The 21,003-nt window shown below is 42.4% G+C and overlaps 2 protein-coding genes across 23 annotated transcripts in view; one reads left to right on the forward strand and one right to left on the reverse strand.

The window, feature by feature from the left end:
- The window catches only part of FUBP1 (far upstream element binding protein 1), a 33,374-nt gene extending 23,553 nt beyond the window's left edge, over positions 1-9,821 (forward strand). For all 6 annotated transcript variants that reach the window (XR_007905978.1, XM_051796058.1, XM_051796059.1 and 3 more), the window contains one exon: positions 9,053-9,821. Coding sequence is in view for 5 of the 6 variants with exons in the window: in XM_051796058.1 (XP_051652018.1) it covers positions 9,053-9,070 (18 nt within the window). In the remaining variant the exon portion in view is untranslated. The remainder of the gene's footprint in view (positions 1-9,052) is intronic.
- Positions 883-20,793, reverse strand: NEXN (nexilin F-actin binding protein). Of its 17 annotated transcripts, none has more exons than XM_051796035.1 (14): positions 20,723-20,793; positions 14,897-14,979; positions 13,667-13,858; positions 13,451-13,532; positions 13,226-13,374; positions 12,251-12,292; positions 10,964-11,131; positions 10,711-10,884; positions 8,338-8,523; positions 4,989-5,189; positions 3,491-3,712; positions 2,265-2,450; positions 1,310-1,670; positions 883-1,204 (listed from the first exon to the last, which is right to left on the reverse strand). In XM_051796035.1, exons 2-14 carry the CDS (start codon positions 14,921-14,923, stop codon positions 1,191-1,193), a joined length of 2,004 nt encoding a protein of 667 aa, XP_051651995.1. In that variant the 5' UTR covers positions 14,924-14,979; positions 20,723-20,793; the 3' UTR covers positions 883-1,190. The 17 variants fall into 17 exon arrangements, with proteins under 17 accessions (XP_051651995.1, XP_051651997.1, XP_051651998.1 ...); XM_051796037.1 differs by having other exon boundaries at positions 14,897-14,975; positions 20,723-20,741; XM_051796038.1 differs by lacking the exon at positions 20,723-20,793 and adding an exon at positions 20,208-20,318 and having other exon boundaries at positions 4,989-5,186.
- Positions 20,794-21,003: the final 210 nt, after the last annotated feature.

The following is a 21,003-nucleotide window of genomic DNA, read 5'->3' on the forward strand; positions in this document are numbered from 1 at the left end:
AAGTAGTACTTCTGTGAATGAGCATCACCCACATGAAATGAAGGAGAATCTGTTTATATGGCTATTAGGGGAAGTACTAATTGAAAGCATCAATTAGTGCAGCTCGTTACCATTTTTTTCTGGAGGCAGAAGAGTGAATTCCAGTAGGGAACTGGACAAAGAGCAGCAGGTTCTGCCATGGGGAAATTTCTTTCTGAATTTACTGCAGCTTGCCTTGTCTTTATATCCAGGCCTGTACACGTGTTCTTTCATTTAAAATGTGACTATTTTTTTGTAAAGTTACTCCTAAAGAAGCTGAATCTGGTGCAGATGGTGTTGGCACAGTGACATCAATGTTGATGTCAAGAGGCCTTAGAGAAAAATAGTCCAGTAGCCTTAAGACAATGTTTAGAGATGGGGCAATAAATTTATTGCTTTAAGATGAAGAAAACAGGCACTTTCTGAAAACTTTTTTTTCTTAGAACTTGTTTCTTTTAAGCTTAAAATATGAAGCAATCATAAATGTCACCAACTATCCCTGCATCAGTTAATCAGTGAAAAAATCAGAAGTTTTCCAAGACAGTGTTGGTATTATGAAGAGCACTACAAGCCTAAGGGAGATGGTTTTCCTTTAGGATTATCATCTGCATGGGTTGGTCAGAGCACAACAGTTTAAATACAAGCCCATTTTAAAGCAAGAAGTAATGAATGCTCTTTGGAAAAAGGCAGCAGTGGTGAGCAGTTAGGTAATCTTTTATTCTTTAAAAACAGTACACTTGGGTTTCTGAACATCATCAATAGGTATTTCCTTTTGCCAGTTCAGTGCCTCTGGGATTAAGTTAAACAGCCTAAATATTCAGTGCTCATGCAAAGTGTACCAACAGACTGACACCACGACACAGGTTTCCAGGTTGTGTATTCAGCTTTATTCTGTTATGCAGCAGTTGGTCTTGGAATGGGGGAGCACTATTTTAATTCAGCTTTTTCCTTTGTTGATCTTTCATACATTGATTCTTTTTTTTTTTTTTAGCCTTTAATACTGATTTTTGCCTCGAGTAGGGAATCCAGACACACTCATAATTCGAAGGTTATTCTGATGCAGGAATGACAAATTAATGCATATCCTTGCTTTCTTTAGTTGGCCCCATCAGAGAAAGAGATGATGCAGTAAGAAAGTTGAGGGGAAGAAAGATTCCAGCTAAGGTAGAGCATTAGTAGTCATCAGCTAGAAAATACAAGAAGGGTTAAGAGAGAAAGGTAATTAGGTTTTGGTAACAGGAAAGATGCAAAGAAGAGTGACAATTAGGCAGATTAAAATGCTAACTCTTACTTTCAATGGTGAGAATGCAGGTGCTGGCAGCTGAGCCTCTGTTGTTGACTGCTTTACACATATATTCCCCTTCATCTTCTGGGAAGGTTTCTGGCAAGTAAAGGCAATAGGTTTCTCCTCTTTCAATGTACTGATAGTCCTCAGAGTCCTGCAACATCTCCCCCTCAAACCACCACGTAACTTCAGGTTTGGGTTCTCCAGTGATTTTAACTGTGAATCTCACTGGCTCGCCATCAACAACTGAGGTGTTTTTCAGTGACTTCTTGAACCAGGGAGCTCCAGATCGAGCTTGATCCTCCTCATCTTCACAAGTAGAACCATTAATGATGCTTCCCTCTTCTTCTTCTTCCTCTTCTCTTTTCTGTTTTGAAATAAGTCGACTTAGAACATTTAAAGTGGCAATAGCAGTGTGACTGCCAGTGATGCATCTCTGATCACAGACAAGTTATGGTGCTTGTGAGAAGGGGAAATGCCACACCTGTCCTCACTAGGTCACATATGCCCTGAATCTGGGAATGCAACAGGCAGTAAAATGCATTTTAATAAGGCTGGGATCTTGGTGTAAAATACAGGCACAAGTGTAGATTCCATTTTCAGACTGTTCAAGGGATGCCATGACCTTTCTTAGCAGTGTCTTGTACTCTTCTGGAAATGTTCCAGGCCGGGCTGGATGGGGCTTGGAGCAACCTGGTCTGCTGAGAGGTGTCCCTGCCCATGTCAGGGGGTCAGAAATACATGATCTTTAAGGTCCCTTCCAACCCAAACTATTTAATTCCATGAAGGGTAAACACCAAATGCAATTTTTACATTATTCATGTTACCTCAGCAATTCCCAGCAGCTGCTAAAACAAGTGAAAGGTTCCTTTTGTGTCTCTGGTAGTGTTGTCATCAGTGGTAATGAGAAGCAAAGTTAAATGACACTTAGGACTGAGGAATGAGGCTTTAAGATTTATACCTTCTGTAGGGCTGCATCGATCTCTTTCTGCTCAAACTGCATGCGCAGGAATTTCTGCTCCTCGATCCTCCTCTGCTCCTCCTCCTCCCGGGCTCTCGCCATTTGCTCAAAACGGGCCTTCATGTTCACTTTGTGAGTAAAGGGAGCCTCGGATTTCTTGGCTGGTCTCACATCTACATCGTCCTCCTTGGGAAGAAAACGTTCAAAACAGGACTTATTTATTATCTTTGATATGTGTACGATGGTAAAACTAATTTTTTATGTTCCCACAGTTCTTTTTAACTGAGAAAAGCCACACAAAATCCTGCTTTTTTTCTCAGGTTTGTTAAATGTGGGGTCTAAAATCAAGTCTTGTAATAGTTTATCCCAGGATAGGGCAAAATACTTGCAAAAGTAATTTAAAAAATGATAGGTAGAAAATACTCCTGAAGTTTTATTCATATAGAAATTTAATACTTTGTGCCAGTGGTGAATCCTCAGTGACTTGAGTTTTATGCCATGGTGGTAGTGTAGGTTCAACCCCTAAGGTTGATCTTACAGAAACAATTAGTGTCAATCATTAATTTAAAAGTTCAAAACTAAAAGCCAGGCTTTGAGCTGCCCCAGGAGTGAGTGAGTGCTGTGCAGAGGAGCCCAGGGCAGGATTGCTGCTGTCACAGAATTATGGCACCAAAGCTCCCACTGGGCTGGTGGGTCCCAGACCCTTGTGTGGATTGTGCAGACTGATGGCTCCAATCCTTGTTTTTTCCCCTGTGAAAAGTGTGAGGTTCCAGTCTGAGCTATAGATAGGTGGGCATCCTCCTCTGCTCTACCCTGAGGAGTGAGTGAACCTGATAAAAAGACTTCAGGTGGTTTTGTTTGGGTTGGGTGTGGTTTGGATTTAATTCATACAGTGGAGAATGAATTGAGTTCAGCAGGAGAAGCAATTCAAGTGCTAATGGATAATTCTCAGATGGGAATGTTCTAAACCCTCAGGCTGGCAGGTCTCAGGTTAAGATGCTGAACTGAGGACTTGGAGCAGAAAAATATCTCTCTGCTTGCCCAGGTGCTGTTTCCTTTGGGGATGCTTGGTGAGAGATCCTCAACATCCAAGGAGGGAACAGGAAAGAAGGGAAAACATCATTTTAGAAATACACCAAAATTTGATGAAAGCAGCAGCATAGTCCCCTCCTGGATCATTAATGTGCTGGTTAATTATATCATTAACATACACACAATGAACTTACCTCCTGGAATTTTTCAGCTTCTCTTTCTCTTATTTCTTCATCCATTGCTCTCCTCTTTGCTCGCTCTTCTTCAATCTTCTTCTGTATTTCTTCTTGAGACAACTGTCCTATTTTTTCAAACTTGCTTTTTAAGTTCTTTGCCTGAATAGAACCACTTCTTTTTAGCTTTATTAGTTCTTCATATTCTTTGCTCAGCTCAAAAGTTTCACACTCTTCTTCCAGCTGTTGAGAAATCACAGAATGTGTAAGGTGGAAAAGGCCCTAAATTAGTTTTACTGCCCATTCTCCCACAGAAAGGTGCATCTTAAAACACAACAGTTCTCTTGGTTACTAGAAATCAGCAGAGATCTTCTCCCTGTAACATTTTTGTCCTCCCTGTTCTCATGATGACTGCATTTGTATCACCTCTCAACCAGCTGAAGATTTTAAAATGTCTTGTAAGATATCTTCTAAAACACCCTTTGTTCAAGAGTTCCTGTCAAGAAATACCCTTCACAGACTCACAAATTCACCTCTACTTACTTGCAATATGATATGAAATAATCATCTAAACCACAGCTGTTTTGTTAAACAATAAAATTATTCCTTTTTTTTCTTTTAATTCCGTAAAAAGCAAATGACATTTCACGATGTTGTGGCTGGAAAAGGAAGGGCAGCTCTGGCTCCTGTAGTCAGACCACATCTGAAGCTGCAATAGCTGATATTTTTCTCCCTCCTTTTATGACCTCTGGCTGATGGTAAAGATTTATTATTGCTGGATGTCTCTGTCTCCCTTTTTCCCTGGGATGACTTGAGAACATCACAAGCCACAGCCTTTATTACTCACTTGAGCTTTGCTTAACAAAAAAAAAAATAATACAGTCCTTGAACTTTCAAAAGGGAATAATTAAGGATTGCCACCCACAGCCAAATTGAAGTGTAAAGCTCATGACTGGGATGTTTTAAACATTTGGAATGTCAAGCAAATCGTGTGTGTGATTTGTACAGTCAACTGTGACAGTCTTCAAACCCTTGATACACCAATTAGAAAAAGCCCACTGTATTTCTTTCCTCATAAGTTAACACAGTGTTTCCTTGAGGAAAGGCAGGATTTTTTGCTCTTTCCTACCTTTAGTTTTGTATTTTCATTTGGGAACTAAAGATTTCTGTTCTCCCAATACAGTAAATATTGTCTAATTATTTTAGTAAAACTCTAGAGATTTTCAGAAGCGACTGCAAAATAAAAATTACAAATTTGAAACTGTTGTTTACTTTAAGGGTGGCAAGAGGTAAAAATATCTTCCTGGTTAGATTAGTGTTAAAAATATGTTATTATCATTATATACAGTGTTTGCAAAATATGGGTTTCTATTTTTCCTTCTTATCACACAATATTGAACGTGTCTATTTAACGTTTCCCTTAAAGGAAATTTTTAGCTACAGCCTTAAACTGAGATTTTAACAGTTAGCTGAAATGATCTATTCAGAGCATGCTCAACATATTGTTTGATGCACAAACCTCTCCCATTTCTTGTCTCAGCTGTTGGAATTCTTGCCTTTCCATTTCCAACTTTTGCCGACGCTCCTCTTCTGTGCGTCTCTTCTCTTCTTCCATTTTTTGCCTCAGCAGCTCCTCAAAGTTAATTTCCAGTTTCCCAGGTACGAGGGATTCTTGAGAAAATGTTTTAAACATTTCTGGTGATTCATCATCCAGCACCTGCTGGGAATGCAGAGATGAAACCACAGCATTGCTCAGACACTTGTGGGACATAAAGATTTATGTCACATAAACAGGTGACATATTTTGTGGGCATTCCTCTAATATTGTGGGAGGGAGTGATTTGGGGGGGTTGTATTTGACTTTAGCTACAGTGCTAAAACTTTAATGAAGTATTTTCTGCCCTCTAAATGCACCTTTAGGATCTGAAGCAATTCATTCTTGTTTCCTTCAGACCATCATTAAACAAAGTGTTTAAATGTCATTGCTCTTAACACTGAAGTACACAGAGCTGCCATTTCTTTGGAGCAAACTGAATTAAGTAATATTAGCATTTACAGTAAGGAGAACTGAACAGAATTTTCAGAAGAAACTCATCTTGTACACAAATAGTTTATAAAAGTCCTGTTGCCGGTTTATTGGTTTATAGAACCCACCAGAAGGGCTTCCTCCTTTCCCTGGCCTTGTCTCTGGCTTCCCAGTAGGGTTAGGCTTAGTTGGCTGTTTAGGAGCAGTTGGTGTATCTTACAGACTAATTCCTAGCATGGTAGGGCTTAGGAAAGGCAGTTTTCATTCCTTCCAAAGCAGGGAATGGAAGAAGTAACATTTTCTCAGACTGAAGTGCAGTACGACTAAAATCTGAAGCTGTGTGCTACCAAAATGGCCAGTGGTGACAGTGTGAGTCCTGCAGGAAGGTTAAAACAACTCCTTGCCAAAGCTTCCACTTGTGTGTGTCTGGGCATGGACCTGGACAAACTTGCTGACAGATTGTCCCAGCAGGAATGTTCTGGAGGTGAATGTGAGCTGAGCTCGGGTCCTGGCCCACAGCTCTGAGCTGATGTGCTTTGGGCTTCATCAGGGCATGTTTGAAAAGCCTTGGGGCAAACATGGAAGGCTCAGTGTGCCCTGAGTTGCAGCCATTCCCAACAGCAGGAATCAGTCAAATGCTGGAAACAATTAAAGCAGCAAATTTCCATTGGAGAAGGTGTCGTGACTACCTTCATAAAGGAACAGAAACTAAACATTTTTTGAGAGTCTTTGACAATTCCTCTTCTCTTTATTGCTGCTCACTGCCCTGTCACCCACACCTTTTGCTGCTGTTGATGCCATCCTAGTTCACATCCCTGTCTCGACCTACTTTGCCCACATCCTTTTTATTTGCCACAGCTCTTTCAGTAGTTTTTTAGCCCAATCCCACTCAAATTCTGCTATTCACTACAGATATCCTTCAGATTTTCCCTCTGAGTAATTTCACAGTTGGACTTCAGCCCCACCATTCCTTCCAGTCTTCATTTGTTTTGTGTAATATGAGCACATTCGTTGAAATTGTGTTATGGAAAAGTGAAGTCCAAAAACAAGCTGTAAACTATTTCCTTCAATGAAAACAATGCCATACAGTTTTTGGAGGCTAACCATTGCCTAAATTAGCAAAGAAACATGAAACTCTTGCTTGTGATGCCCTGCTCCATGTGCTCATCCCTTCAAGGAGACACGGACCCTGAGGGAGCAGGAGGGGTGTTAACTCAGGATTTGCCCACGTGTGTTCAAAAGCTGGGCCTGTGAGCAAACACTGAAGCTGCTGCTCTGTATTTGTGACTGACTTAAGAAAAGACAGAGAACCAATTTATTGGTGGTTAAAAACTACAAAGATTCAATGAGTTGTGTGAGGTACAAAACCCCTGTGGTTAGGTCAGTCGATATTTTAGCCATATTTTGTGAAACGAGGCCATACTTTTTTTTTTTTCCTGCAAAGTGGGAACAGTTGGTGGTGAGAAACATTCCTGTAACAATCCCAGTTTGCAGCACAGTCAGCCAATATTCCAAGGGCAAACAGGGACTGAGAAAGTAGAATTTTTTCTTTACTATTTCTGCTAAGACAGGTTCTTTTTGCAGTCTCTAACAGAACGAGACTGATGGGGATGAGAGATCCCTGTTTCAGTCTGAAAGCCATCACACTGGTGATGGGGAGCATAGATTTTCAGTTAATTTTTTTAATTGCTGACCACTTTCAGTGCCTGGAGTCACAGTGCACAGTCTCTGTGCTGCAGCTAATGGATTAAACCCTGTTTAATCAGTGAGGTTATTGCTGCACCAAGGCTGAAAAAAGTGTTTCTCAAGAAAACAAAAACCAGACACATGTCTTTGCTTCCCTTTAGTTCTCTGCTGGCTTTTCATAAAATAACTGGGTTATTCCACAGTTGTGTACTGGCCAGTCCTGCCTTTCCTTTTGCAGCAAACACTACTTCCTTTTAGTTTCTGTTTGGGTGATTTAATATTGTATTTCCTTATATCCACCAGTAAGTAACTGGCTTATACCCACAAGCCTGCTGAAACTTGAGGTGGTTGGAGTAAGGATGAAGACTGCACTTAAAAGTTCCATGCTAGGGGGTTTTTTTTAATAAATAATATTGTTGCCACCCTCTGAAATTGGTCATCTCCCTCTGCTTTCAGCTAATGTCAGTATGTCAGCCCTAAGCCTGAAAATTTGTCTTCTGCATCATCTTAACTCAAACTTTAGAAGTCCTTGCATGTCACAGAGATCTGCATTTATCTCAGGAAGACCCGTATGAAAATTGTTCTGATGGGAAATGCCACGAGTTACTTTTTGTGTTGAAATACTTTAAAAGCTACATTTCAGTCAGCTGGGTTCAGCCTTCCTCATTTTTCCTTCCTAAAGAGCCCCAGGTGACTGGACAATTCATTGCTCTGACTGGGATCCCATTAATTGTGCTCCAGCTGTAAGAGATGATTGCTGAACACCCTGTAAAGGTGTGAGAGAAACCCAGAGCTGGTAAAAGAATTGCTCTTCCCCCCAAAAACCCCAACAAACCCTCCTAGTGAGAACATTTTGCTTTCCAAGTTGGTTGCATCTGGCATAATAATACCCATTGGATGGAATCTCTGGGTTTGACTCAATCAGTTGGAATCTCTCCAGGCTGGGTGTGAGGAGGGACTGTTCTGTGAGGATTTTGGGTAAATGAACCTGATTAGTTCCCCCATCACCTCCTAATGAGTGGGGAGGGGAATTAATGAAGGAAGGAATTGAACCAAACATTCCTAACTCCATTTAAAGCTTTTTGCCAGAGTTTCTTTCCAGTTTGTTTGAATCTTAGGTACCAATGAAATCATGCACTAAACCAGAATCCCATACCATGTTCTTCCTCGCTTCAGCAAATGCTCTTTTCTCCTCCTCTATGCGTCTCCTCGCTTCCTCCTCTGCTTTCCTCTTCTCCTCTTCTCTCCTCTGTCTTTCCATCTCCTCAAAACTCAGTCTGAGTTTCCCAGGGCGGAATTCTTTAACAGAATTTTCAGATTCTTCATCCCCACCTTCATTTATCTTCAGAGAAAGGGGGAGAGGAAAAAATAGAAAGGACTTACCCAAACATAAAAATATTCTTTATAGTGAATAAATACCCCATTAATTCCTTTCTGATCTCTTATAAATGTTGTTTTCTCCTTGAGGAAAAAATATAGCAAGAGTTTGGTTCCTAAGAGAAACATTTTAATCTTGGTTTTAGCCAAGGGAGGGAGAAGGGAAATTTTCAGTATCCTATATGTAGCTTCTGTAGTTTTCAAAAATCTATTGGGTGTGTAATTCAAAGAACAAACCATGTGTTATAAGGAAAAGGCTGGACAGTTAAGTACTTACTTTATGATCTTGGGGTTGGATCTTTACTGTAAATCACTCCCTATTCAGTTTATTTACATCACTTCCATAGACCTTTATACCATCAAGTCTTTTTGTTGGCATAGAAATTGTTCTCACCAGTTGAAAAAATGCTGTAGAGTCTTATAGAAAAACTGAATCAATTCATTAACGTTTTGCTATTATTCCAGACTGAGATTTTTATTTCTTTTCTTTTTAGCCATTTAATCATCACTGAAGAAAGGGAATTGAGATACTGTGATCTCCTCACTGTAGCTTGTCTCCAGTGGACACTCACCTGCTAAGAGGAGCCTGTGCTTTGCAAACTGCAATCAAGGACAAAAGACCAAACCCCCTCCAGAGGACACCCCAGAGTACTTGAGAAAAATTATTACTTCCAGTTTTGGCAACCACTGCATAGCAGATAAAGCCACATGTTAGAAGACTTCTTTTGATGCAGACAATTTGTACATTATTTTATACTGGTTGGTAAATAAAAACATAGACATGAGGGCAGAGGGTGGGAACTGCACCTCAGTTAGAGCAGCTCGTGACTCCAAGGAGTTCACTCTGTCATTGTCTGCCCTCTCCTCCTCTGCTGCCCAACCCCAGACAAAAAGAAGAAGGTGCATTGTTGGCATAATGACCATGTTATTGGTGTGAACAAGTTAAGGGATTTGGTGGAGGTGGAGGTGAAGCAGTAAACTACAATTTGGGTATCTGCCTAAACCCAGAACCCTCTCAGTGTGGACCAGTTGAGAATTTCTGTGTTTCAGCTTTCTGGAGGTTCTGTGGTGTTGGGTTTGTTTAGGTTTGTCTGTGTAGAATATACATTTCTTGAATGTTTCTGAAGTATAGTCAATATAGTGCTCTTGATCTGTTTGTCTGAGAATGTCCATTCAATAACTGCAGTCTGTTGAAATTAGCAAATTCCTATAAATAATATTTTCCCAGTTTTTGCAGAATATTAAAACCTCATTTCTTGTTAATCTTGTTTGTATGTGAATTTTTTATATGAATTAACAAAGTCAGTGATCATGACTGCACAGGGGAAAAGTATTCAAATACAGAACTTGAGAATTGCTTTTGGCAATGGAGTGTGGTAAAAACAAGGAAATACAGAACTAAACTGTCTGGTGGATCTTTGGTTAATAGTGAGTGTGTGATTCCCTCAGTGTGATCCAAGAACAAACTACAGTGAGGTCTGTTTAGAGGTGATCTAAAGTAACTCTGCCTCATGATAAAGAACACATATGGAGGTGGTTCTGCAAGTAATATAAACCAGGAATTGTGAGCTACATTTCTGACAGTTTGGGGACTTAATCAAGTCATTTATGGTATGTTGTTTATGTCAATATATACGAGGGAGCTGAGCTGGTCTGTCTTTTTTGCCCTTTCTTCTTAAGAGGAAAGTTGTAATTGATGTTTATTTCTATATGTTTACAAATAAATGCAACAAACGTGGGTAGAGCCCTTCCCAAATCTCTGTTTGCGAAGCCCAGCCATGATGACAAATAAATCTGGGAATAAGAAACGGGATTCTGTTCCTACAGAATGTTTGCATCAAAACCTGATCACTGAAACATCTGCAGCACTAATTAAGAACACAACAGACAGTAATCCTCAGGAAGACTTACAGCTGAAGGGACTACAAAGTGTAGATATCAAACCCACTGAGATTGCTGGCACAATTCAAGCACCTGTATTTGTGGGGTTGACTAAAGGAATGTGGAAAGCACAATGAAATACTGGGTGATTACTGAGCTAAGGCTAAAAATGCATCTTGCAAAAAGGCATTTTCAGACTCTTAGCAGCTCGAAATGTGGTTGAGGAGTAAGAAAAAAGCAGGATGCTGCTGAGGAGCAGCCCTGCCCTCACCATTCGCTGTCTGGCCTCCTCAAAGGCCCGTCTCTCCTCCTGCAGCCGCTGCCGCGCCTCCTCCTCCGCCTGCCGCCTTTGGCTCTCCTGCCTCTGCCTCTCCAGCTCCTCAAACGTCACCTTCAGCTTCCCAGGAGACACCGACTCCGGGGGGGCACTGCTTTCATTCTCACCCTGGGGAAGGAAAATGAAACAGTTGTATCTTAAGCTGATAACTATCTGCTCTGTGGGTGTTTGGGGATGGGGGGTTTACCATGACAAATGAAAGGCACTTGGTTTCCTTCAGGGATTGGTTTTCATTCTTCATTTCTTCCTCCTCTGCTCTCTCCTTTCCTGCGTTCTCACAGTTTATTTTCACCTTCCCAGGTGTCTTGGTGGGTTTCACAGGCACTACTGTAACTAGGAGTGAATCATCCCCTTCCTGTCCAGAAAGATATTTATTAGATATCATACAAATAAACTCATTTCTTAATGAAACTGCTGGTTTAACCTGTGTGCACCAAAGCTTCCAAAAGATTTACTTGTACTGAGTATTAACCACGAGAATAAATCCAACTGCCTGTGGCACTCACTGCTTTTCTTGTAATAGCTGAAGAGTGTCAAGACTGAATTATATCTTAAACATAACTGCTGGGAAACTCCTTGATTTCTTTACATATTTTCACTAACTGTTAGTTATAAAAACTCATGGGTTGGAAAAGAACAGGTGTAATTTTGAACACACAGCAACTGTAACCACACTCCACTTCCAGTTTTAACATTTACCCTGTAAAGGAAATACTGTGGCTGGAATAAGCCAGTGGCTCTAGAGGGCAATTTGTAATTTCTCAGGCACAGTAATTGTTTTTTGAAGGAATTTGCTGATTCAAAGCTATTTTTGCAACTTACTTGCCAAAATACATTTTACCTTTTTTGTTTTTCTCCACAGAATACCGGGATTAACAGGGACACTGTCAAATAAGTTAAAGCTAATGGATTCTGAGGGGTATTTTTTGCTTTCCAAAACTGTAGTAGGAGTGTGATCTTCTTGTGTTAGTAAAAGACAATAGGACCTTTAGACCCAGCTTTTTGAAATTAAACATTTATTTTCAAGACTTAAAATCCAAATGGTAAATTAGTCAATTAAAAAAAAAAAAGTTCACTGAGTGAGGTGTTCAAACATTTGTATGTTGTCAGAAGCCCCTTTTAATTTCAAGTTTAAGGCAAAGAGCTTTTAAGATGATTCTTTCCAAAGCCAGAGGACTTAGAGTATCATTACCAATATATATCAAATGATTCTGGTGGCTTTGAATATTTACATTTTAGATCTTTTTAACTAACCACAAAATATTCACAGTGCAGGCTCTTTTTCAAAATTCAATATACTGATTTCAAGAACAGACATATAGTTCCATATACTCTAAAAATTTGTTAGCTCCTTGGTTGAACTTTAAGCAGGTATTTGTGTGCCCTTTTCGAAGTTTTCCCAACCCAAATTACAACAATAAAACAAAAGTGAATAAAAATGTAGGTGAACATTTCTTTAAAAAAATCTGATTACCTCAGCTGCTGATTCAGTTCCCGTATTGTTAAAGTCCTCAATCTATTAAATGAGAATTTCATAGGATTACATTACTTTGGCTCTTTGCCTTAGAGTTGCAAACACAGAACTGGAAATTCTTTTTGTATCAGAGATATGTAGGTAGCACTTAAATTCCCAGGGGTGATAAGGACTGGACCTTGGCTGGAATGCTTGTGGAGGAAGAGGCAACATGACATAAAACATCCTAGAGAAAATATGCTACAGCATTTTAACAGGGCAGGGTTGAACTAAGAAGTGTACTTGAGTCTTCATTTAAGCATTCCAGAATTGTGTGAAACAGAAACAAAACAAACAAAAAAAATACAAACAAAAGCAAACAAAGGCAAAACCAAACAAAAGCAAAAACCACCAAAGCCAAATGTTTGCTTCATGTTAATTCTAAAATTCTACATGTATGTACTTCTGCCTTGCAGAGTAGATTAAAAATATGGTAGATACATTAAAAGCACAGTTGTAACAATGTTAAAAGCCTTAGTAGAAAACACTGTCTGAAAACTGACTCCTAGTTTTCATTTCTTAGAACAAATTCAAACCTAAGTTAAGTATTACTGTCGTTTGGTTAAATAACAATTGGCTCATGTTACAAGCAAAAGTAAGAGTTGGTAAAATATAAGAAACATTTTCAAATTAGTTTAGCAAACACTGTAAACTCTTGTTTGCATAGGACACCAAAATTTGTGCCTGGTTCCTGCCACATTTTTGCCTGCCTGGTTTCATCTGTAGCTCAGTTTTAGAGCTTAAAAAAAGATTTACTGTAAAGAAGTGAAGAGGAAGAGTCTCTGAACGTTATTTCCCACCTCCATCCCACTGAGCTTCACGTAAATCACCACTGTCAGAAATCTTAAGATTGAATCTTTCTGATCAATACAAAACTTTAATTTGTGGCTGTTTGCTTCCAATTGTACCCTGCCTGGTGTGATCAGATCAACATACCTCCTGGGCTTTTTTGGCTAATTCTCTTTGAATTTTTCTTTTCTCAATCATATCTTGTTCGATTCTGCGCTTCCTTTCTTCTTCCATTCTTTTTCTTTCTTCTTCTTGCCTTTGCTTCTCCATTTCTGCAAATTTGCCTTTAACAGTCCCTGTGGATGTGAAATACACTGATAAATACTTCCATCTAATACTTGTCAGGTGACTTTAAAGTTGGGCCTCTCTTACCTATTAGTTTTGGGACATAACCTTTTTCTGTTTTAGATAATTTGGTGTCATCGTCTTCATCAGATGCGAGCAGTTCTTTCATCTAGTTGATGAAACACAGAAAATAAACTGTCTTTTTAACTAATAAAATCCCAATGTTATTGTCTTAAAATAATGTGAATAGATTTTCAGGCAGAATGTCAAATATTAACACAAAATATTAGCAAAGAAAACAACCTCCTGCTTTCTCCTGTTCCATTCTCTCTCTCTAACATATTGTTCTTTTCTTCTTTGCTTTTCATCTCTAGATCTCCTTTGATTTCTTTCTTCCCTTGCTTTTTGCATTGCTTCAAATTTATCCTTTACATCGCCCTTGTGAAGCTTGGGCACATAGGACTTTTGGACGGGTTTAGATGAAGAAAGCAGAATCTTGGTGAAGATATAGAAGAAATGAAGATAAGAGAAAAAAAAGAAAAGTTGAAGCAGATGGACAGAAATATTCTGATAGATTGGATTAGAAAGAATGTGAGAACATAAAACAGAAGTGCAGTTGCTACTAGGAACTTTGTGCCATGAGCCATCATCAATTAAGCTATAAATAGCAATAAATATTAAAATAATCAAAACAACATTTAGCATTACATTAAACTTAGGCTATAAGCAATTGCAATGAAGAGCTGCAAAACAAGTATATGAACTGTGTGAATGTACATTCTCAGGTACTGGGGCTTTGAACATTAATTACAGATTTAGATTGTTGCTTTCAATCCTAAGCAGCCACCAGAGCCCCTCTGCCCCCAACACTTAAAACAGATATAAAGTCATAGATGTATAACACAATATGTAATGAGGGGTTTCTGCAACACTTCAGCAGCCATATACAGTTTTTTAAATAAATAGTAGTATTTCTTAACTTCAAACTCCCAGTGCATTACATGCTCACTTTCTTAATATTTAGAGAAACAGAGAATCCCAGTGATTTTATGTTATAAAGTGCAAAGATTGCAGGACTCTGATACTGATACAGCAAATGGACATTTCTTTGCCAGTGCTACTCTCTGGGTGCCCAAACAGCAGGAGAAGTTCCCACTTCTCAGAACTGCTGGGAAGTTTTCTCTTTTTTACAGTGATGATGACAAGAGTGTTCTAAATAAAGTAATAAATACTGAGAAAACTGGCTGAAAACATTCCATGTTTCATATTTTTTCACCTTTCACCAGGTGACATGTTGTCCAGAATTACCCCATCAACACTGAAAGTTTCTTTATATTTTGTTGCCTTTATTTTGCCTTCCCCCTCCATGTTTTTCTAATAACAGTAAGAACATAATTCACAGACTCTATCAAATAACAGCAATAGCAGCATTCCAGTATAAATGTCTATTACAATTTTTCTGTAATTATTACTTTTGCAAGCATCAGTAGTAAATTATTGCATTGCTTTGATGACTTTAAAATAGGTACCTACCTCAGTTTTCTGTGCAATGTCATTCATGGTTACTGTACTGTGCTCTGCACCTGGTATGTTTTAAGATTGCTTTCAGTTTCTACCTGAAAGAAACAGTTGTAGTTATATTCCTTCCTTTTCCTTTTAAATGATGCTTTAGCCATCTTCCTGTAAATAAGGTTGCATAGGCTGAAATCAATGTATCACAATTTCACTTGGTCCTCTGAGGCTTTTGAAGACATGAATAGGTTCTAAGTGTGCCACAGTAATTAAAAGAACAAGCTTATGATTCACTATTCATGCTCATAACTCCTCTATATAGTTCTAGATATTGGGTTTTAATTTCCATTTAAAAAAAAAAAAGCAAACCAACTTGGAGCCAAGCTCTGGTGTGTTGTTAGAAATTTTAAAGTGCACTGTATTTATTAGGAACCAAACAGAAAGGCACTTCAAGTTCAGGACAAGCCTTTGTCTTTTCTTTTAGATTTTCCTTCTTTTTTTTGCCCCCCTTTCCTTTTTTTTTTTTCACCTTCCAGTCTATCAGAGCTTGTAGGAGAAAAGAAACCATAACATGACTGCAGTGCTCCCGCTATCTGTGCTCTATCAATCCCCTGAGTGCCAGGAACCCACCAGAAAACAAAGGAATGTCATGCACTGGTGCAATCCATGCACTGGAGTAGCCCAGGACATGGAGACCTGGCAGCCCTCACACAGGGCTGGAGCAGAGAAGTAAGTCCCAAAGATAATCTTTCCCAAGAAATTCCATTTCACCTGAACACCTCAGGAGAAGGGCACCTCTAATCTTCACTGCAGCAACAAACCCAGTTGATGTGGCTTCACCTTAAAGTCCTTTGAAAACAGCCCTTTCCAATGTCTGATTCAGAATGTGCAGTTAATTGTAAGAAGATGTTTATGAGTCAAGACTTTGTCTTGAACCTTCCTGATAGCTCCAATTGCCTGAACCCCTTGACAGTGGGATAACAAATCTGAAATTTTCTTTAAAAGTGCAAATGTTGGAAGTAATTTTCCCTGTGGATTCCTGCTGTCTGAACTTCCAAAATTGTGCCAGTCCAACAGGCTGTTGGCCTGGAGGATGGCAGAGCTGTTCCTGCCATGTGGAATGCTGCCATATCTGCTATTACTTTGGGCTGCTTTCCAGCTTGTTGGCATCACCAGCTCTTAATATGTTTGAAGGTTAGCCAGCTGGCTCCGTGGCATTTTGCCTCTGCAAGTCATCCTACCTGCACCTTTGATGCTGAAAGATATGGCTATAAAGCAGCAGAGCATTGCTAAACATGATACCATCCATGTTTGCACTTTCATCCCTCTCCATGGCCATTAAGCCTCAGCAGGACCAGCAGCAGGACACACCTTGGGCACCCTCGAGGCAGAGCAGTAAATTGCAGTGAAGACAATCCAAAATGTTTAAGAAAAAAAGGAACACTCCTTGAGTTTTGGCTTGTGTGGCAGTGACCATTGCTCCAGGAACTACAGCTGTGGCCTGAAGCTCCTTTGGATCTGCCTGATCACCAGGAGAGGGTCACAGTCCAGGTCTTCTTTCTGGGAAAACCCAAGTGGCTACATCAAAAAATCCTGACACCTTCCATGTCATGGAAGAACAGTGACTTCCTAACCTGCCAATAGCTTTGCAAAAGTATGCAGGAATAAATTTGCCAACCCAAGAAACCTTGACCTACTAACTCCCTTTTGAGATGAACCAGTTACATTTTTAAGTTGTGTGTATATACATATGTATTCTTGCTTTGCAGTAAGAATTTTCCCCCAGAGCTCATCTAATACAAGTAATGCTTATTCTTTGAGGCAACACAAATCTACTTGTATAGATACTTCAGAAACTATTTTGCCTCCTATTATGAAGCTTAAGATGCAGTCTCATCTTTTATTTCCCAAGATCAGCATATCTCAGGAGAAGCTGTAAGAGCTCCTTACTGAAGCTTCTCACTCAAAAAAAAAAAAATCTCAAAGTTCAAGTGAAAATTTAATACAAAACAAATAATGCATAGGAAACTAGGCAACAGATTAGAAATGTTCTGTAAAAAAAAGAAGTGTTTTCAATTATCTTATTTGTTTGCTGCAAATGATAAGCAATCACCTCCGATATGATCTGATCTGAAAAGTGCTGTTTTGATCACAGCACTTTTTCAATTTTTCATGCAGCCTCCCTAAAACCTTAATTCAGGTAAAATAAAGTGAACACAAAAAGCCAAAACATCCAGGGGACACAGGTTTGATGGCTCACAAGTCCTAAAATTCATCTCCTTAAATTTAATTAATTTCCATTTCTGAAAGGAGGTCAGAGTCCTCAATTGATACCAAAAAAAAAAAAAAAGTTGTGCAGCTTTAACCAGATTAAAAAAACCCCCAGATTTCCCATAAATAATAAAATTCCCTTTCTTAAAAAAAAATTCTTGATTTTCAGAGGTGTGATTAACATCCTCACAGGAGACACAACAAATACCAGCATTTCCCTGGACTGAACACTGCTCTTTACAGCAGGACTATGAAGCCAGGACTTTAAAAGAGGTCCAGTTCCTCTGTGATGGCTCCTTCTGGGAGGCCCCCTGCTCTCCTGCTGGGTCCTGTGAGTTATAAATAAGCCCTTCATGGCACCAAGTTACGTTTACCATCTGTCTCCTCTTTGTGATCTACTTGCAGGGAAGACTCCATTATATAAGAAAACCACATTGTCAGAGCTGGCAACTCACTACTTGCAGCCAGAGAACTAAGGAGAGGAAAACACAGCGTTAAAATATTAAACAAAATACTAAATAGAACTGGAAAGAGGAGGGGAAGTGTTCCTCATTTATGTCCTTGCTATAACTGATCTGGAATGACACTACCAGTTGTTGTACTAAATCACAGATACTGAAGTAGGTACTAAAATTATCGTGCACAGGGGAAGATCCTGAGCTGGCATAAACTGTCAGCTCCACTGAAGCCAATGAGTTATGACAATCAACACCAGCTGTCTAAACTTCACATTTTCCATAATACAAAATGCAAAACTACTTCCACTTCCTTGTATTTCCTTCGTTAAGTCTTTGTAATTAAAGACCAGAATGCTCACCAATAACTGCCCCAGCTAATTCAATCTCATACACAATCTTTTCCTAGGTCTCTGAATTTATCACACTCCAACATTTATTGAGAGTCTCATATTATATTATTGAGAGTCTCATATAAGGACTATTCATATTATAGAATAGTCCTTACAGATATGCTGTTACCTGTAAAAGCATATTTAATACAAGGGATGCCTGTGTTTCTTTATGTAACTATAAACATTCTTAATGCAACAGTGCCACACAGTCCAAAGTGCTAAAAAAATGAAATCACCCTTCTCTGTAGAAAAGATCTGTTAATTCCTTGCTCTCTTCTTACTGTTATGGGGTATACAGGCTCCAGAGCAAAGGTAGTGGGGGATGAGAGAGTGCTCTGTTAAGGGGGAAATCCTGCTGGGATCTTCTGGCCCATGACTTCATGTTCCACGGTATCTGCTGGTCCTAATCACAGGTGGCAGTAAATTGTGAACTCCCCAACAGAAAAATCAGCATATTTTGCCCCACGCCATAATTCCTTCATCCCCTGCTGTGTCACAGCAGCTGAGGACCAACAGTGTGATTTCAGGTCTGCTGAAAGGACTGACAGGACTTCAGAGATGAAGGTGCTGAAACAAGGGGTAAAATACTGGATATGAAGCACTGTTGCCATCTGTATATTCCCTTCCCCACTGACAGGACACAGCCAATCTGCCTCTTCTTGGAAATCCTCCTGGCCAGCTCAGGCTGAACACAGGGCTGGTCACCCCACGGTGGTCATGGCCCGTGTGGTGCCTCTGCTGCAGAGGAGAGGTCTCCTGCCTTCCTCGAGATGTGCTGCTGCTTCCACTTCAGCAAACCCCCTCTGGCAGTGCTGTGAAAGCCCACTCTGTGTAAAACCCTCCTCTGAGCAGCTGTGGCTGCCTCAGATGCATATCAAAGGGGCACCTCCATCGCCTCCTGCCCTGCCCTCCCAGTGCCATCAGCTTTGCCCTCCACCTCCCCACAGCCAACTTCAACACGGCCCCAAAGCTGAACAACCAACTATGGCAGATGCTTGTCTGACTTCGTTCACTGAGGAAACCACTCATCTAATACATTCCAAAAGCAGTTAGAGAAGGTATTCCCTAGCAAAGTCTTAAACCATCTACCCAGCTCTTATATCCTGAGCTCAAGATAGGCTCTTGACTCAGACTGGTCTTTCTACATATACTAGGCATGTTCTCATACTTCTGCATCTTCCTTAATTACTACACTTGGCCCTCTTATAAGACTAATTATTACTTTACAATTTAATTTCATTGGTCAATTTTCTAAGAGATTTAAGGTCTCTTAAGACCCGAGATCTAAGGTTAAGAGTACTTGTTTTCTACCATACAGCTACTTGCTGGTTAATGTTTGAATTAACACGTTTCATTAAGCATGCTTATTGCATTAACAGAAGTTCTTATTTACCTAAAACAAACATGGTAATAAACAGTTTGTAAGCTGTCACAGAAGCCCAATATTTTCTTCCAACCCACGCTGTCTTACAGCCATCCCTTCAGGGTGAAGCAGAACCAAGGGACGCACTCAGCTGAAAACCACACCGACAGAACGGAACTGCTCTGAACGTGCAGACGCGCGGTTTGCGAAAACCAGGCATTTACGGGATTTCAAAGTAACTCTTACGGACCGCACAGCCCAGACGAGCTGCCCGCACCGCTCACCCCGCTCTCGCCGCCCATCGCGGCCGGGGGGCCGAGGAGCGCCCGCTCCGCCGGGACACAACCCCCGCTGCGGGGCTGCGGTTAAACTGCTGCGGTCGCACCCGCCGGGCCCGGGCCCGCCGTGAGGGGGCCGTGAGGGGGGCCCGGGCCGTGAGGGGGGCCCGGGCCGTGCGGAGCCCCTGCCCGGCGCTCCCGGCCCCGCTCCCGCCTGGCTGCAGCGACATCGCCCCGGCGCTGCCCGCGGCTGCCGCCCCAGCCCGGGGTCCCTCCCCGGCGGCTCCGCGGTGCGAAGGGGCCGCTGCCCCCAGAGCCGCGGGCTGTGCTCGGCCCGGCCGCCCCGGGGGCGCCGCGCGGGGCCGTGAGGGGGCGGCGGGAGGAGACGGCGCTGCCGCGGCGGGTCCGGGCGAGGGGAGCGAGGGGAGCGGGGTCAGCGGGGCGGGCGGGCGGCCCGAGCCTCGCCGCACGCCGGGGGAGCGGGGCGGGCTGCGGGCGGCAGGGCGGGGAGCGGGGCGGGGGAGCCGAGCCCGCGGAGCCCCGCGGCGGCGGTGGCGGAGCCGCTCTTACCTGCGCCTGCCCGCGCTGCGGCTCGGGGCGCTCCGGGCGGGCTGCGCTGCCGAGCGCCCCTTGGCTGCGGCCGCCGCCGCCGCCGCAAGTTTCCATAAAAGTCGCGGCGCGCGCCCGGCGCCCGCATTCCAGGCGATCCCCGCGCCGCGGCAGCTGCCCCCGCCGGCCCGGCCCCGCCATCCGCGCCGTGCCCGGCCCCTCGCCCGCCGATCCGCGCGGGGGGCGCAGCCCGGCCGCGCTGCCAGACCCCCCTGCGGGCAACGGCCCCGCCAACAGGCTAATTTTGGGCTGGAAGCGGCGCGGGGCTATAAATAACCGGGGCGGCTGGCGCGGTGCTGGCCGTGCCGGCCCTGCCGCAGGTCAGCGGGGCTCCGCGGGCCGGGCCGGGGGACACGGAGGACTCGGGGACCCACCGACCCACCGCCCGGGCCGGGCCTGCCCGCGCTGCTCCAGCGCTCCGCGGTCCTTCTCGGCCCCGTCCCGGAGATCCCCGGCCGGGCTCAGCCCGCACTCACCGCAGCCCGGCCCGGCCCCGCTCAGCGCGGGCACCGCAGCTCCGCCGGCCCTGGCCCGGCCCGGCCCGCGGGGAGGTTTTATACCTACGGCCGTCAGGTCCCGGGTCGGTTTATGGCACATGGAGAGCGATCAACTAATAATAGTAATGTGACAGTGCTGGTGGAGCGGGGAGGAATCTCCCCAGTGCCAGACTGCGAGAGGCAGAGCGCGGTGGCTCCAAGCAGCGCCTTTCTCTGGGAACTTTACAAAGCGGTGGCAGAACGTGATTTTATTACATCTG

This window comes from Manacus candei, unplaced genomic scaffold (genome assembly GCF_025592945.1).
Source record: "Manacus candei isolate 608988 ecotype Guabito, Panama unplaced genomic scaffold, ASM2559294v1 h1tg000044l, whole genome shotgun sequence".
In the NCBI taxonomy this organism is placed as follows: Eukaryota; Metazoa; Chordata; class Aves; order Passeriformes; family Pipridae; genus Manacus; species Manacus candei.